This window comes from Chiloscyllium plagiosum, unplaced genomic scaffold (assembly GCF_037043375.1).
Source record: "Chiloscyllium plagiosum isolate Xiang-an unplaced genomic scaffold, Cpla_swu_hap1 HiC_scaffold_4, whole genome shotgun sequence".
Lineage (NCBI taxonomy): Eukaryota > Metazoa > Chordata > Chondrichthyes > Orectolobiformes > Hemiscylliidae > Chiloscyllium > Chiloscyllium plagiosum.
In genome coordinates, this window is record NW_028270142.1 from 93949222 (window position 1) to 93966191 (window position 16970).

Genomic DNA, 16970 nt, shown 5'->3' on the forward strand with positions numbered 1-16970 from the left:
GACCTGGATTGTTTGTTGAGTCTCTCATCTTTTTGAATGACCATGTTGGTTTCAGTTCTTTTGTATGTAAATCCCAGTACTGTTTTTTTTTGGGGGGTGGGCTCACGCGCCCTGTGCTGCTGCAGAGTCTCCTGAACAGGGAGCAGACTTAATAGAAAACACTGAGCCCCAGAGGAAAGGCATTGAATCATTGACTGAGTAATCAATTAGTGCCCACACACCTCATCCGGATAATCGAGGTTCCTCTGTATATGGATTCATGCAGCTTTTGAGCAAAATAAAATGTAATTCTGCAAGTACAAATTCACCCCACAAACTTATATGTGTGCGTGTTTGTGTATGTGTGTGTGTGTCTGTCTGTGTGTCTGTAAAATGCAGTGGGGTCACCTGTAGTGTGACAAGAACCCAAGGTTCTGGTTGAGGCCATCCCCATACACATGGGTACCAAACGTGGCTGTTAGCCTATGTTTGGCCACTTTGCGTTGTTGCTTGTCCTGAAGTCCACCTTGGAGAATGGTCACCTGAAGGTCCGATGTCGAATGTCCCTGACTGCTGAAGTGTTTGTGTCTGTCTCTAGACTGTTGTGCAGTGTCCATTCATCCATTGCCATAGCCTCTACTCGGTCTCGCCAATGTACCATGCCTCAGCCTGGACCATTGAAGTGTTTCTCATACGCTCACACATACACACCCACACATGTACCCTCTCACAGACTTACACCCCTTTACACTCACACTCACAAACATACACACACTCTGTCACGGATAATCATACCACCCCACCCCTACACACATACACACGCACATATGCACACAAGTTTGTGAGGTGAATTTATACTTGCAGAATTACATTTTATTTTGCTCAAAAACTGCATGAATCCATGTAAGATTCTGTAAATCCCTTTTTTAGATTAGAATCAGTCTGAACATTGGGGCACAGACAGCCTCAAATATGGCACCTCAGACCTTCAATGCATTATCCAGGCCAACATGGCACCTATTGTTGAAGTTCACTTGAAAATGTAGCTTTTCAGAGAAGTTCTAGGATTTACATATGAAAGAACTGAAACCAACATGGTCATTCGAAAAGATGAGATACTTAAAAAAAAAAGCAGGTCTTTTTCAATATATAATTTCATTTGCCTCACGGTAAACTTTTACTATAAATTCTGTCTTATGATCTTATACTCCATAACCACCTGATGAAGGAGCAGCGCTCTGAAAGCTAGTGCTTCCAAATAAACCTGTTGGACTATAGCCTGGTGTTGTGTGATTTTTAACTTTGTCCACCCCAATCCAACACCGGCACCTCCAAATCAGAAAATGTGAGGCTCTTTATTTCCGACATTAAAAGGATAGAACAGAGTAACTTGTGAAAACCTACAAGCAGTGGACACTTAAACAACACTGAAGAAGCTTGTCACTGTCCAGGACAAAGCAGCCCACTTGACTGGCCCCACATGTACAAACACCCACTCTGTCCACCGCTGATGCTCAGTAGCAGCAATGCGTACTATCTACAAGATGCACTGCAGACATTTGCCTAATATCCTTAGATAACACCTTCCAACCCAGCCACTATCATCTGGAAGGACAAAGGCAGCAGATACATGGGAACATCGTCCATCACCTGAAGGTTCTCTTCCAAGCCACTAACCATCCTGACTTGGACCAGTTCCAAATCTGTACAACCCAGGTGGCCTCCTTCTTCAAGGACCGCAATTTCCCCCCAGACGTGGTCGACGATGCCCTCCACCGCATCTCTTCCACTTCCCGCTCCTCCGCCCTTGAGCCCTGCCGCTCCAACCGCCACCAGGACAGAACCCCACTGGTCCTCACCTACCACCCGACCAATCTCCATGTACAGCGCATCATCCGCCGTCATTTCCACCACCTCCAAACGGACCCCACCACCAGGGATATATTTCCCTCCCCTCCCCTATCAGCATTCCGAAAAGACCACTCCCTCCGTGACTCCCTCGTCAGGTCCACACCCCCCACCAACCCAACCTCCACTCCCAGCACCTTCCCCTGCAACTGCAAGAAATGCAAAACTTGCGCCCACACCTCCCCCCTTACTTCCCTCCAAGGCCCCAAGGGATACTTCCATATCCGCCACAAATTCACCTGCACCTCCACACACATCATCTATTGCATCCGCTGCACCCAATGTGGCCTCCTCTATATTGGGGAGACAGGCCGCCTACTTGCGGAACGTTTCAGAGAACACCTCTGGGGCACCCGGACCAACCAACCCAACCACCCCATGGCTCAACACTTCAACTCCCCCTCCCACTCCACCAAGGACATGCAAGTCCTTGGACTCCTCCATCGCCAGACCATAGCAACACGTCGGTTGGAGGAAGAGCGCCTCATCTTCCGCCTAGGAACCCTCCAACCACAAGGGATGAACTCAGATTTCTCCAGTTTCCTCATTTCCCCTCCCCACACCTTGTCTCAGTCAAATCCCTCAAACTCAGCATTGCCTTCCTAACCTACAATCTTCTTCCTGACCTCTCCGTCCCCACCCCACTCCGGCCTATCACCCTCACCTTGACCTCCTTCCACCTATCGCATTTCCAACACCCCTCCCCCATGTCCCTCCTCCCTACCTTTTATCTTAGCCTGCTGGACACACTTTCCTCATTCCTGAAGAAAGGCTTATGCCCGAAATGTCGATTCTCCTGCTCCTTGGATGCTGCCTGACCTGCTGCGCTTTTCCAGCAACACATTTTCAGCTCTGATCTCCAGCATCTGCAGTCCTCACTCTCTCCTTGGAAATATATCGACAGTCCTTCACTATCACTGGGTCAAAATCCTGGAATTCACTCCCAGACAGCATTGTGGGTCAACCTACAGCATATGGACTGCGGCAGTTCAAGAAGATTGCTCACCACCACCTTCTCAAAGACAAATAGAGCAGGACAATAAATGCTGGCCCAGCCAACAATATCCACGTATCCCACAAGTGATTACATTTTTTAAAAAGTGCTTGGAGGTCCAAAGATACAGAAATAAAAATACCACCCATAGACTGTATGTGACCTCAATAAAATGGATTGAGCCAATGTAGTATGAATATTAACTCTTTGAGAACAACTGTTATACAACTGAGAAAGTGAAAGGAATGAAATGACAAGGGCGCTCCAATCGTTTGATCAAAATCTATTAATAACTTTTCCCAGTTCTGTAGAAAGGTCACGGCCCTGAAATGTTAACTGTTTCTCTTTCTGAATTGCTGCTAGAACTGTTGAATATCTCACAGGGTCATATACAACACATTTGGATTATCTATCACACCACAGAAATCCAGTCAGTCCCATTCCTCCATTCTATACAGTAATCCTACAAGTTTATTTCCTTCGAGTCACTATCCAATTTTCTTTTGAAACACTTATTGTTTTCACAAGCATGACCCTTATGGGCAATGAATTACAGGTCTTCACCATTCTCTTCATAGATTCCCCCTGTATGGCCTGCCCAAAACCCTAAATCTGCAATCCCTAGTCCTTGTGGAATCAGCTAGTGGGAACAGTTTTCCCAGTTTGAATTACAGAATATTCTTGAACATTTTAATCAATTTGCTCCAATCTCCTTTGCTACATAAAAGGGAACAATACCAGCTTCGCCAATCTAATTCTATAATTAAACTCCCAAATTCCTGAACCATTCTGATAAATCTCTTTTACACTCTCTTAAAGACCCTCACATCCCTCTTAAAATTGGGTGGTCAGCACTCGACACAATACTCCATTTGAGTCCTAACCAGCACTTTCTAAAGATTCAGCATAACCTTTGCTTTTCACCCATAATGGGGTAGCACAATGGCTCAGTGGTTAGCAATGCATGCCTCATAGCACCAGGGTTGCAGGCTCGATTCCAGCCTCCGGCAACTGACTGTGTGGAGTTTGCACATTCTCTCCGTGTCTGTGTGGGTTTCCTCCGGGTGCTCCGCTTTCCTCCCACAGTCTAAAGATGTGCAGTTGAGGTGAATTGGCCATGCTAAATTACCCATAGTGCTAGGTGCATTAATCAGAGGGAAATGGGTCTGTGTGGGTTACTCTTCGGAGGGTCAGTGTGGACTTGTTGGGCTGAATAGGTTGTTTCCACACTGTAAAGAATCTAATCTAATAATCTACTTATGAATTCCAGTTTCCTATGCACTTTGCTCATTACTTTCTCAAAATGTCCTACCACCTTCAAAGTCAACAGCTCAAAGATTTATGCACATACACATCTAAGTCTTCCTGTTCCTGCACATTCTTCACAAATGTGCCATTGGTGATCATTGCCTTTCCCTATCCCTCCTATTAAAATACACTTCTTCACAACAAATCCCATTTCTGCCACTCGCCTGCCATGCTGCAGGCAGGTCATATCTTCATCACTGTTTGCAACTCCACTAAGTTTGGTATCATCAGCAAACTTTGAAAGTCTACTCTGCATTCCAAGACCCAAGCTATTTACATATAACAAAAATGGGTGGTTTCCTAGGGAATACCACTGTCTATCACTGTTCAGTCTGAAAAGTAGATACACTGTCCAATTAAGGACAGCAGGCAGGCTGTCAAAGCTGAATGACCAATCAGACACCCTCCAAACAGCAATAGCAGAAAGTCCTTATTGGTAAGTTAGAGCACTTCAAAACAAAAGTACTCTCTCTATGACGTTTTTAAAATTCAATTTTTCAAAAATCCTTTGTCACCAGGCTACCATTTGGCAGCTAAACTTTACCACAGTGGCTTCCATTTGCTGGTGGGCCCAGAGCAGCAGGGAGGGCCTACAATCCAGGCTGATGTGCCAGCCCTCAATTTGCCAACCTGAGGCCACCTTGAAGTAGCTAAATTGACCTGCAATACTCACAGGAATCTGAGGAACTATTTAATCCCAATTTGCCAACATCAGTTGATGCTGAACTACCTCTTAATTAGTTTGGTGGACTATACCTACCACCCTCTATCCTGCTGCAGGAAAATGGTTCAGAACTGGCATACCAGCTGGAGGTGCTATTTCTAATGTCTGCTAATATCCACTTTTGGCACTGCCAGAGAATTTATCCACAGATAAAAAGAGTGTTAGATTTAGCGACATGATCCTGCACAGTTTAAAAGCTTAACTTTACTCATATCTAAGCTCACAAATAAAGAATGCCTACATGTGTGACACTGGGATGGGTGATGGGGCCAGATTAGAACATTATATGTGGAACAATGTATAATTACTTTCACTGCATTTAGGAAGGAGGGACATTCATTAACCATATTTATCAGCCTCTAGGTCTTCAGTTTCTTGCCAACTGCAACTTGATATTGGTTTCTCCAAAGCACAACCAACACTTACCATTGCGCCACCACTGGATCTCAGGCTGGAATCGCTTTAGGTTAGGGTGAACGATGACAGTGCATCCCAAACTCAATGTGTCACCTTCCTTACCAAATGACACATTAAACTTATCAACAAAGTGCACTTCAAACTTCATATGAGGGTCACCAGGGAAGTAGTCATCTGTTTGGAAAAAAAAGTCTTTAGTTTTTTTAAATATTTTTCTTTCACTGTTGTGTTTCTAACACTATCACTTGTAAGTAATTCTTGAGAGTAGCTCTTAATTATTTTGAACTGGGATATTTGGCGAAGGACTACTGATTAGTACTCTCCAGCTATGGTTATCAACTTTAGAAGGTTTACAACTGGGTACAGTATTTGCCAGATCTGTCCAATGTGGGATATCTTTTCATCTTTATATGGAATTATGTACTCGTTAACAGAATGTGCACAGATGAATTTCGGATGGAGGTATTATTTATAAATTTGACATTTTTGTCTTATAGTTAATTTAGCTAAATACAAATCCACGCATATAAGAATCTGAATTTTGATAAAGAATAGAGACCCACATAAATATGTACAGTAATAATGTACAGTAAATACAGATATAATAAAAGTAAATGCAAATATAATAGAACACTTTTAGACTGCATAATAATTTAAACTATGCTTACAATAATAATATTTTCATCATTGAAATTTCAGCCCTGAATGTACTGAATCTCCAAAATAAAATACCAGAAACTGCTGAAGAATTTGGCCATGGAAGTCCTGCCTGCCTGGAGCTGTCGGCCAATCAAAGCTCAGCAGCACTATGGACAAAGGCTATGGTTGCTGGAAGGACAGCACTGACCAGGGCCCCAGATGGAGGACTAGCACTGAGACAGGTCAACCTGGTTTGGTGGAGGGCAGCAGTGGTAGTTTCTGGGCTACAGGGTAGCTGGGACAGAGGGTGGGGGTGACAGAAGAAAGGGTGTGGATTGGTGCTCAGGAGGTAATTGAATAAACTTGCCTGCTGTGTTCAGGGGAGGGGCTTCCTACTGCCACAATCTGGGGCCAAGCGCATGCACAGATGGGGTTGAAGAGAATGGTCTTTGAAAGCAAATCCCTGCCCTTGCCTTCAATTTCTGTGACTCCTTTTTCCTGTGACATCCCTCCCCCTTTGCCTCAATGAGGAACAAAAGAAAAAGACAAACCTATTTGCTTTTGGATCTCCAGAAGAGTATGCCCTAAAAATTTTTTATCCAGTAGCTTCTGGTGAGATAGGATAGCAGTGTCAAAGCCTGTGAAAGGCCAGGAACCTCATCAAAACTCACCAGTCAGTTGTTAATAAGTTGTCAATCTGGTGAGTTTTGAGTGGGTGGTGAGTTCATTGACATCTGACATACCCACTCCCAGGCTGACCTTAAAAAAGGTAAAATCTCAGCCCAATCACTTTCTATCTTGGATTGCTTTGTCTATTTCATGTTTAAAATCACACAACATCAGCTTGTAGTCCAACAGGTTTATTTGAAAATACAAGCTTGTACTTTCAAATAAACTTGTTGGACTATAAACTAGTGTTATGTGATTTTTAACTTTGTCCACCCCGGTCCAACACTGGCACCTCCACATCAAATTTCAAGTTTTACAATTCTATAAAACCAAGATCCAAAACATTTATCTACCGGCCACTTCAAAAGGCTGATTGTCTGGCAGCTCTTTGCCATCAAAACTTGTTTTCAATTCAGGTACATATCCTTAATTATTTTCCTTAATCCTTATGCATGGAAACTCTACCTTCGTATCTTTGATTAGTTCCCACCAGCTTCCTTTCAAATTAATCTTGTGTTATTATCTAATGCGCTTTAGAGATTTGTTTTAGACTGAGCTTTTGTTTCAATTACATGCAGTTCATTAAATCAATTTCTGATTTCACATTCTGCAGCCAGTTATGCTTTCTATTTTTCTATTCAAGATCTTTAGTTAATTATGTTGATTGTATGCTACGTAATGTACCCTCTTTAGTCTTCCAATCCAGGCCTGCTGCAGTGTTCCAGTGAGGCTCAGTGCAAGCTGGAAGAACAGCATTTCATTTTCTGCTTGTGGACCTAACAGCTTTCAAAACTCAATATCAAGTTCAATCATTTTATAGCCTAAACACTTCCTTCCAGGTCTTTTACCTCGCTCTGCATCCTAGGTCCTGTCATGACATGTGTTGCTTTGAGCACGTGCCCTATTCATAGACACTATTATCAACTATCTAACATTTTTTCTTCTCTGACTTACTATCAACAATCTCCTTTCTCTGACTAATTTATTCCCCCCCCCTCTCTCTCTCTCTCTCTGGGCTCCATCTCATCTATGTGCTCAACCATTTGTCTCTCAAACCCTTGTCATCTGCATATATACTCCATTTTTTTATGCTTTTAGTTCTCACGAAAGTTCACTGGACATGAAATGTCTGTTTCTCTTATCACAAATGCTGCCAGACCTGCTGAGTTTCTCCAACAATTGCTGTTTTTGTTTTAGAAATTGGTAAGTATCAGCAACCAGAATATTCAAACTTACTGCGGTGTTAGTTTTAATTGAGAAAGCTAGGCAGAGTATCAAAAAATTTGAAAACAGCAGAAGACCATTTAAAACTACATCAGTCAATGCAAAGTTTTAGGTTTTAAAATCTACAGGTCATGGAAGAGATTTTGTGCATGTCAATGCAGAGAAGAAATCACCTTGGAATCAATTACCAAAGTGTAAGTCTTTCTCAACTAAGAGTAGGAATCTTTAATAAAGCTGGTCATCCAAAATGACCATGATACTTACATGATGGAGGTGCAATTCTTCCAGGGTGGAATGAGAGATCACCATGCTCTGCTTTGAATCCTGGAATAAATGGGAAACAGTTGGGATGTGACTCTGCAATCCACCACGAAACTTTTCAAACAACCAGAACAGATTCACATGAAAAATTTATTTTGTGAACATACTTTTCACAACTACTGATGCAAAAGTTGAAAGTTCTCCCTTTGCATTCATGGCTGAAGCACGATACTGAGCAGTGTCATCAAAGTCACAACTGAAATGAAACCAGATGCCAGAATTAGATAGAAAGAAAAGCAATGCTAAATACATAATTTCGCAAAGATATCTCTACATTAAAAATGTTTAAATTTTCTCATTTTCTTCCCTTTCCTCCTCTTCAGAAGATACGAACTCCATGAAGGGATATGTTTGCTTAGGGGGTGGTCCCCGGTTAGCTTCTAATCAATTCTGTTTGCCATGTCTAATGAAAGTAAATTCTAAAGCTTTGATTTTATTTAATTTCTAGGAAAAAAAACTATATATTAAGCTCTCCCATGGTTCACTTAGCCCAGTAAATGGACTGCTTGTTTCTGAAAGTTGAACATTTGCTCTGTTGAGTTAGCTGTCAAAGTGTAAGGGCATTATAATTGAACTGAATAGACTCTATGAATGGGACCCTGTGTTCAGCTTCCACTTATTATGTGTCTGATGATCTGATTATTTGCCAATTGCAAATAGTCCCTGAGTATATTCCCGTGGGTGCTTGTTGCTCGATACTTTAGGCGAATTTCTGTGACTTGCACTAATGTTTCCATTATGTTTTTCTCTGAAAGCATCTAGACAGAGTCTGTGTTCCTCCATGACCCAAATGGCTGGATAAAATCTGCATTTTCCAATTGCAAAATTTCTGTGGGCTTAATGTCGAAACTGGCTTTGTATTAACATAGAAACCAGAAAGCCATTGCTGTAGGTGGAATTACAGTCTGCCGCATAAAAAAGACAAGGAGAAAAAAAAGCAAAATTAGAGGAGGCAATAAAATTAAGAAATGTAACTGCAGTAGTACAATTTTTCTTGAGTCAGCATTGGATTGCAGAAGCATTCTCAACTTTCCAGCTCTAAGATGTCAGCACATAATCTAAGCTAACATTTCAGTAAGTACTGAAGGTGTGATGTAATATCAGAGGTGCTACCTTTCCAATGAAATGGCTCCCTCTTATCCTTTCACATCTAAGTAAAGGATCATATCCCCCTCTATAGAGCAGGAACAAAGTTGCTCTGGTTTCAGAATCAACCAGTTATTCTTCAACCAACATTTCTAAACCAGATTATTTGCTTATTTATCACACTCCTGTTTGAGAGTCCTCTCTGCTTACAGATTGGCGATTATAGAGTCATAGAGATGTACAGCATGGAAACAGACCCTTCGGTCCAACTTGTCTATGCTGACCTAAACTAATCTCGTCCCATTTGCCAGCACTTGCCCCATATCCCTCTAAACCCTTCCAAATCATACATCCATCCAGATGGCTCTTAAATGTTGTAATTGTACCAGCCTCCACCACTTCATCTAGCAGCTCGTCCATACAAGCCCCACCCTCTGTCTGAAAATGTTGCCCCTTAGGTCCCTTTTAAATCTTTCCCCTCTCACCCTAAACCTATGTCCTCTAGTTCTGGACTGCCCCACCCCAGGGAAAAGACCTTGTCTATTTACCCTATCCATGCCCCTCATGATTTTATAAATCTCAATAAGGTCACCTCTCAGCCTCCGACGCTCCAGGGAAAACAGCCCCAGCCTGTTCAGCCTCTCCCTATAGCTCAAATCCTCCATCCCTGGAAACATTCTTGTAAATCTTTTCTGAACCCTTTCAAGTTTCACAACATCCTTCGAAGAGAAGGAAACCAGAATTGCAAACAATATTCCAAAAGTGACCTAACCAGTGTTCTGTACAGCCGCAACATGACCTCCCAACATCTATGCTCAATGCTCTGTCCAATAAAGGAAACCATACCAAACACCTTCTTCACTATTTTATCTACCTGCGACTCTACTTTCAAGGAACTATGAACCTGCACTCCAAGGTGTCTTCGATCAGCAATACTCCCCAGGATCTTCCTATTAAGTGTATAAGTCCTGCTCTAACTTGCCTTTCCAAAATGCAGCAGCTCACATTTATCTAAATTAACTCCATGTGCCACCCCTCAGCCCATTGGTCCATCTGATCAAGATCCTGTTGTATTCTGACGTAATCTTCTTTTAGGCCAATATGTTTCTTTATAACAGTATCTACATTTCAAAGTAATATGGGACTGTATAAATTCAGGTTAATTGAGCAGTAATAAAACAATCAACAGTATCAACAATGACGTAATTAGGAAAAGATCGGTATAAATAGAACTTAACAAAAACAGAAACTCAGTGAACATATTCAAATGTAGCAACTTTACGGTTGAATGTATATTGACTAAATCAGGTGGCAGCACTATGATCAACCAAACAGGGCTCTTCTGTAGTTTCAAAGGTAACATTCAGCTATTTATAAACTGGTGATAATAGATTCCTGCAGCAATCGACTGTAAAACAATAAAAAGTTAGCAGTTCCAATTAAGTTCTGCTTGGAAAATTCCAGCATGAATGAACAAATTACAATATTGGACAATGCCATAATTATATTTTTATGCTTGGCATGGACATGATGGGCTGTAGGGCATCCTTCTGTGCCTTTAATTTACCCGTTCTTTCCTATGCTTTGAATGAGTTATACTGCAACATACTATATGCATGCAAATTCTTATTAAAAGTCAATGATAAAGCATTATTTTATCCAAATTCTATTCTTGCCAAATGTAACACTCTCTTCTGTTCTTAAGAAAAATTTTTCTAACTCCATCATATGAGAAATAATCTCTATATTCCAATGTTTATCGTCTATTTCTGTCTTTTATATTTGCCATATCGAAATTAAGCTGTTAAATATGAGTAACTGAATTGTCAAAATAATTTGTCAAACTGTTTTGGATTGTCACTTAATGATCTAAATGTCCATTTATTGCAAGTTTCACATTATGATTATTAATTCTACCAAACTTATTTTCCACCAATGTACAATTAATATAACACAAGAAGAAAACATGTAATGACTCAAAATTGTAATTACAAACATTAAGACAAAAAACCTCAATAGATCTGGTTGTAATTATTTTCTCTGCTGTTGTTAACAAGGCAACTTTTAATAATAGGCATTTGTTTCTCATTTAAAATAACTAGGAAATTATTTTCACATAAATTCATTCCCTTTGACATTACTGTCCGTGTAAAATAATTGCAAGGCCATAGTTATAATTATTTGGTCCATATTATAACTGACAATAACTTTTAACCTGACTTTATTTGGAAATGTATTGCACAATCTTATAGGAGTCTGAATGACATGGGTTATAGTGAGATGTGTAGCAGAATTGGGTAATAAATGGTGCATGTTAATAAAGAGATCATCTCTCTCCATCTTTTATTTTGGCTTTTCGCAAGTGGCTTGGCGAGATTCTCCTAAGATAATGATGAGGTGCCAATTGGCAATTGTTGGGGCAAGTTTAACTCATGACAATCAATGTTAAGTACTACAGCAGACTCTAGTCCAATTTTGGAATCTACAATTGAGAAAGAGAAGAGGAGAGAGGAAAAAAGAATGACTGTCTCAAGCCATCAATCCCAGTTAATAAAGTCCGTTACAAATTGTGCAATGTCATGAAATTCTTAACACATGTGCAAGTATTAGGACTCTACAAACCAAAACAATAATCTACTCGTTTTTCCTTATGTTTCCACAATCATTAATGTTTGAGTCACTTTGCAGGTGTTAGTGAATCACTAATGAAACTACCAATACTAGTTCTTCTTGTAACAGAAACTGACTACTCAAACCAATTGACTTTAGATTGAAGAAAGAAAATAGTTTCTCACTTGTTAATTTCCAAGGAATGAACACCGTATTTACTGTCGATGATATATTTTCCAGGATCAGTGTGGACATTGATGCTCACATTGTTCTTGTACCTAAGCATTGAAATAAAATGGGTGTTACAAATGTAAATAGCATAATGTAAAGCAGGAGCAACATCTGATATTTGTTCCAGTCATGAGCATCATATATGCAGGTAATCTGTAATGAATTCAAAACTATAAAGGTACACCAACACTAATTCCTCAAAATAATTCAAATCAAGACTTTCTCAGTCCTGTTCAGCAGAATGGTTTTACTGAGAATGTCTCCTCTTAACTTTCTGCTAAGTCCTATCTGCAATATGCTGAAGTCACATCAAAATAGATTTTAATCAGCAGTGGTACATAATTTAATCTGACAAGATGTAAGGGATAACTAGGACAGCAAATGGAAATATAAACAATCAAGCCTTTTCCAGAAGGGGTGTTATGCACTCTATTATTTGTCATGTTTCCAGGTGCCTAAGTCTTAGACCTAGTTCAGAAACAGCATATCAGTCCCTTTTGCCCCCAAATCAGCAATGGTAGGGTGGGGTGGATGAAACTGGGCTTTCCCCATGAATAAGTGGGCTCAGCGGCCAAGGTTTCTAAATTGGTGAGCTGCAGTAAATCCAAGCCAAAGTGTGTGGCATGGTAGGTCACTGGTTAGCACTGCTGCATCACGGACCAGGGACCTAGGTTCAATTCCAGCCTTGGGCAACTGCCTGTGTGAAATTTGCATATTCTTCCCCCGTCAGTGTGGGTTTCCTCTGGGTGTCCAGTTTCTTTCCACAGTTCAAAGATGTGTACGTTAGGTGGATTGGCCATGCTGAATTCATGGAGTCCCTTCAGCTGAACAAGTTCAAACTGACCCTGCGAAGAGTAACCCACCCAGACCCAGTCCCCTACCCTATTACTCGACATTTACCCCTGAAGAATGCACCTACCCTACATATTCTTGAACACTATGTGCAATTTCCCAGTTAATTTACCCAACCTGCACATCTTTGGATTGTGGGAGGAAACCCATGCAGACACAGGGAGAATTGTCTGTGTGGTGTTTGCACAGTCATCAGAGTCTGGAATCATACCCGGGTTACCCTGTGAGGAAGCAGTGCTAACCACTGAGCCACTGTGCCGCCCCCCAAATTGCCCATAGTGTCCAGGGATGTGCAAACTAGGTGGATTAGCCATGTGAAATGCAGGGTTATAGGGATAATGTAAGGGAGCTGTTCTGGGTGGGATGCTGTTCAGAGGAACAGTGTTGACTGGATGGGCAAAATGGCCTGCTTTCAGGCTGTAGAGATTCTAAAGAGATGTTACAGGAAAAGGTTAGCATGCATCAATTAACTAAACTTGAAACATTTTATTAAAATTTGATTTTTACGTGCCTTGCTAATGGAAATTTTGACCTATTAAGGACCTAAATGCAATTTTTAAATTAATGGCAAAGGACCTTTTTAAAGAGCATCCAAATACTTTGCCTCTGTTTCATAAGTTAAACAGATCATGTAAAACTTCCATTAAAAGAAGAGAGGCAAGTCATGAGCAGGATGGTAGTTGGTTCTGTAGACATATTAAATCATTTATTACCCTCATTTGATAAGAACCTGGGTTGAAGAGTTGAACCTGGGTGGAAAAATTTTAAGAGTTAAATAAAATGATTCTGTCCTCAAGTGCAAATGTGTATTCCTCATGTCTAATTCACAGTTCACATGTTTGAGTCTATAAATTTTTAGTTTTGGGAATTAAGTTTAACAATAGAAAATATGATAAATGCAACTAAAACACTTTGAACTTTGAACACTTTAAACAGTTGGTGCTGTGTTGCTTGAAGAGGTGAACAGCTAGGAATGCGAGGTAATTTTTAAAAGTTGGGTTTTAGTGTTTGCCACAACATTTAAGATAAACGGATGGTCAGGAGGCTAACAGATCAAAAACAGAAAGCGCTAGAGAAACTGAATGGGTCTAGCAGTACCTTTGGAGAAAGAGAAAAGTTACTGTTTTGATTCTAGAATGACCATTCTTCAGAAATAAAATGAACTGGAAAATTTTGTGTTTTTTTATGTTGCAGTCAGAGGGGAAGGAGAAGCAGATTGTGAGGGTGACAGAGCAAACGACAAAGGCAGTGGTAATGATTGCTCAGAGGCAGCTGTGTCATCTTGGAATTGAATGAATCTTGCTTCTCTGGTTTCAATTTTTCTGGGTGCATGTATGCTGGGAGAAGTTAGTTGAGTATGGAGCTGGGTGAGGTTACCTATAGTTTGAAGCTGCTGGAGTACTAAAGCAAAGACATTTCAGACAGCACAAATGTTGCTGTTAACAAATTCCAGGTAGTTGGGTAGAAGACGTCTCTGAAAGCTATTGTTCAGTGAGTCTGAGAGTTCAGGTGAAGGAAAGCCATAAGCAGTATTTTCTTGGTACAATTTTGGAGCTCAGAGAAGCCCAAAGAGGGTCAGCCTGTGAAGCTAGCTGTCTGCAAAAGAGCTGAAATTGTGCACATGAGTAGGTGCTGGAATGTGGCCTTGAGAAACCACTGCAACGCTATCACCAAGGAAGAGACTGAACAACTACGATGTGAGCATTCATTAAGGCAGTCCATGATTAAGTGATGATTTGGAGATGCCAGTGTACAAAGGTAAAAATCACTCAATACCAGGTTATAGTCCAACAGGTTTAATTGGAAGCACTAGCTTTCGGAACGGACAACCACCTAATGAAGGAGCAGCGCTCCGAAAGCTAGTGCTTCCAATTAAACCTATTGGACTATAACCTGGTGTTGTGTGATCTTTAACCATGATTAAGTGGTTTTGGAGTTGCAAAGCTTGACTTTAAGAATTAAAATCTCTTGCAAAGGATACAGAATGTAAATGAAATTTGGTGATCCACAATGTTACATATATATTCAAGTCAGGATGTTAAGTCGTTTGGAGAGGAATTTGCAAGTGGTTATGTTGCAAGGTGGTGGGATGTTGTTCCCATGTATCTGCCACTCTTGCCCTTCGAGGTAGAATTGATTGTGGTTTGGAAGTTGCTGTCTGAGGATATTTGGTGATTTTCTGAAGTGCATCCTATAGATAGTACACAGTGCTGCCAATGAATATCAATGGTGGAGTGACTAAACGATTGTGGATGTGGTGCCAATCAAGAATGCTATTTTTTCCTAGATGCTGAATGTTGTTAGGGCTGCAGTAATACTGGCAAGTAGTGAGTATTCCATCACACTCCTGACTTATGACACCGTCGATGGTGGACAGGCTTCACGATTTAGGAGGTGAGTTACTTGCTGCAGTATTCCTAGACTCTGACCTCTTCTCGTAGTCACCGTATTGATATGGCGTGTCTGGTTTAGATTCTGGTTAATGATAACTCCAAGGACATTGGTAGTGTGGAATTTAGTGGTGGTAACGACACTGAATGTCAAAGGGCTATTGTTAGATTATATTTTATTAGAGATGGTCATTGCTTTGCATTTGTGTGGCATTTTACAATGCTTCGCCTGAAGGTCTTCTTTTAAGTTGACATTACCTGAAGAATGTATTTGGAAAGAAAAGGTAGAGTTCACTGTTTTACTCTCATAAATAGCATTTTATCTTGCTTTGGTAGACAAGTGAAGACTGCTGGGAAAGGGGTTGATATATTGTGCGAGCATAATAGAGGTCTTTACCATGTAACTCGAGGAACAGGCCAGCCTGAGACGGTGCAATGTAACTTCACATTCTGTTTCTCCCAGACAGTGTGGGACCTTGGCTTGATTATAAACTCAGGCAAACGAAGCAAGCTGTCCTCTCTCAGTCTTTTGTGAAAATCTTGAGTGTCATAAATCTGAGGCAAAATGGAGAAGAATATGAGGTTGATCCAGTGCCAACATTCAGCATTAGCAACATAATTACTTAAGTATTGTAGATGTTTAATAGATTTACAAAGAAAAGGCAAATTAGCATACTGAAAGGAAATAATAGTAAATTCAATTAAGAAAAGTTCTTTCTGGAAAAATATATAACAAACTAGTATAATCATGACTGCAAGTATCATAACAATATGTCATTGTCAGGATTTCTAACCCTCCTTTCAGCAGATGTGCAGTCAAACTGGGTGCATTAACCTCAGCTACCATCTTAAGGGCAACTAGGGATAGGCAATAAAAGTTAGAGCAGCTGATGTACCCAAACCCCATAAAAACAAAAAAAAGGTTAGCTAACAGATCTCACAGGCTGGGATTTCCTGTCCCTAATGTCGCACTCTTAGCTCCTTCGTACTGTCCACAATCTATTAGTTGCTGCTAGGCACCAGTTTTGAAAATTAGTCATGGTGCAGTGTCCTTGTTCCTTCTCCCTTTTTGGATTCCTATTCAAGATCACCTGAACTTTGTAGATTTTTAGTGTCATGAGCTACCCTGAGCTAAGATTCAAACACTATATCCAAACAAGATATCTTTTTGCATGACTAAAACTTACTTCCTATCTGATCTTCAATATTGTTGCAGCCCTTAATCATTCTTTTGTCAATTCAAATCCAATTTTTCAATATCCTACTTCTAATTTCTCCAGTTACCTTAAGTTAATCCATAAGTAGTCCTGCTACCTATACTGTGTTCCAATAAAATTCTTCTCGCTCTTCCATTTGTATTTTTGTTTATCTCTCTCCATTACTCAGCTTACTAGAGAAGTCTGTATACTCCATGATTTCACTTCACCTTACCTCTATGACCTTCCGAGTCCTAAGTCACAGCTTGCATCCTCTGCACTTCCTATCTGGTTCAGTTCTCCAATTTGAATGATGTTAATACCTCAAACAATGCTCAAGCAACACCCCACTTCCCTCTCAATACTCTTCCAACTTGTTATATCTTCTCCATCTTCAAATACATTCTTAAATCTACCTGCTT

General features: G+C 40.6%; 1 protein-coding gene across 6 annotated transcripts in view; it reads right to left on the reverse strand.

Annotated features, from left to right (window-relative positions):
• Window positions 1–16970, reverse strand: part of myom1b (myomesin 1b) — a 165032-nt gene that overhangs the window by 115451 nt on the left and 32611 nt on the right. For all 6 annotated transcript variants that reach the window (XM_043688207.2, XM_043688209.2, XM_043688211.2 and 3 more), the window contains 5 exons: window positions 15750–15907; window positions 12065–12157; window positions 8291–8379; window positions 8127–8186; window positions 5340–5504 (listed from right to left, as the gene is read on the reverse strand). In XM_043688207.2, coding sequence (XP_043544142.2) covers window positions 5340–5504; window positions 8127–8186; window positions 8291–8379; window positions 12065–12157; window positions 15750–15907 — 565 coding nt within the window. The remainder of the gene's footprint in view (window positions 1–5339; window positions 5505–8126; window positions 8187–8290; window positions 8380–12064; window positions 12158–15749; window positions 15908–16970) is intronic.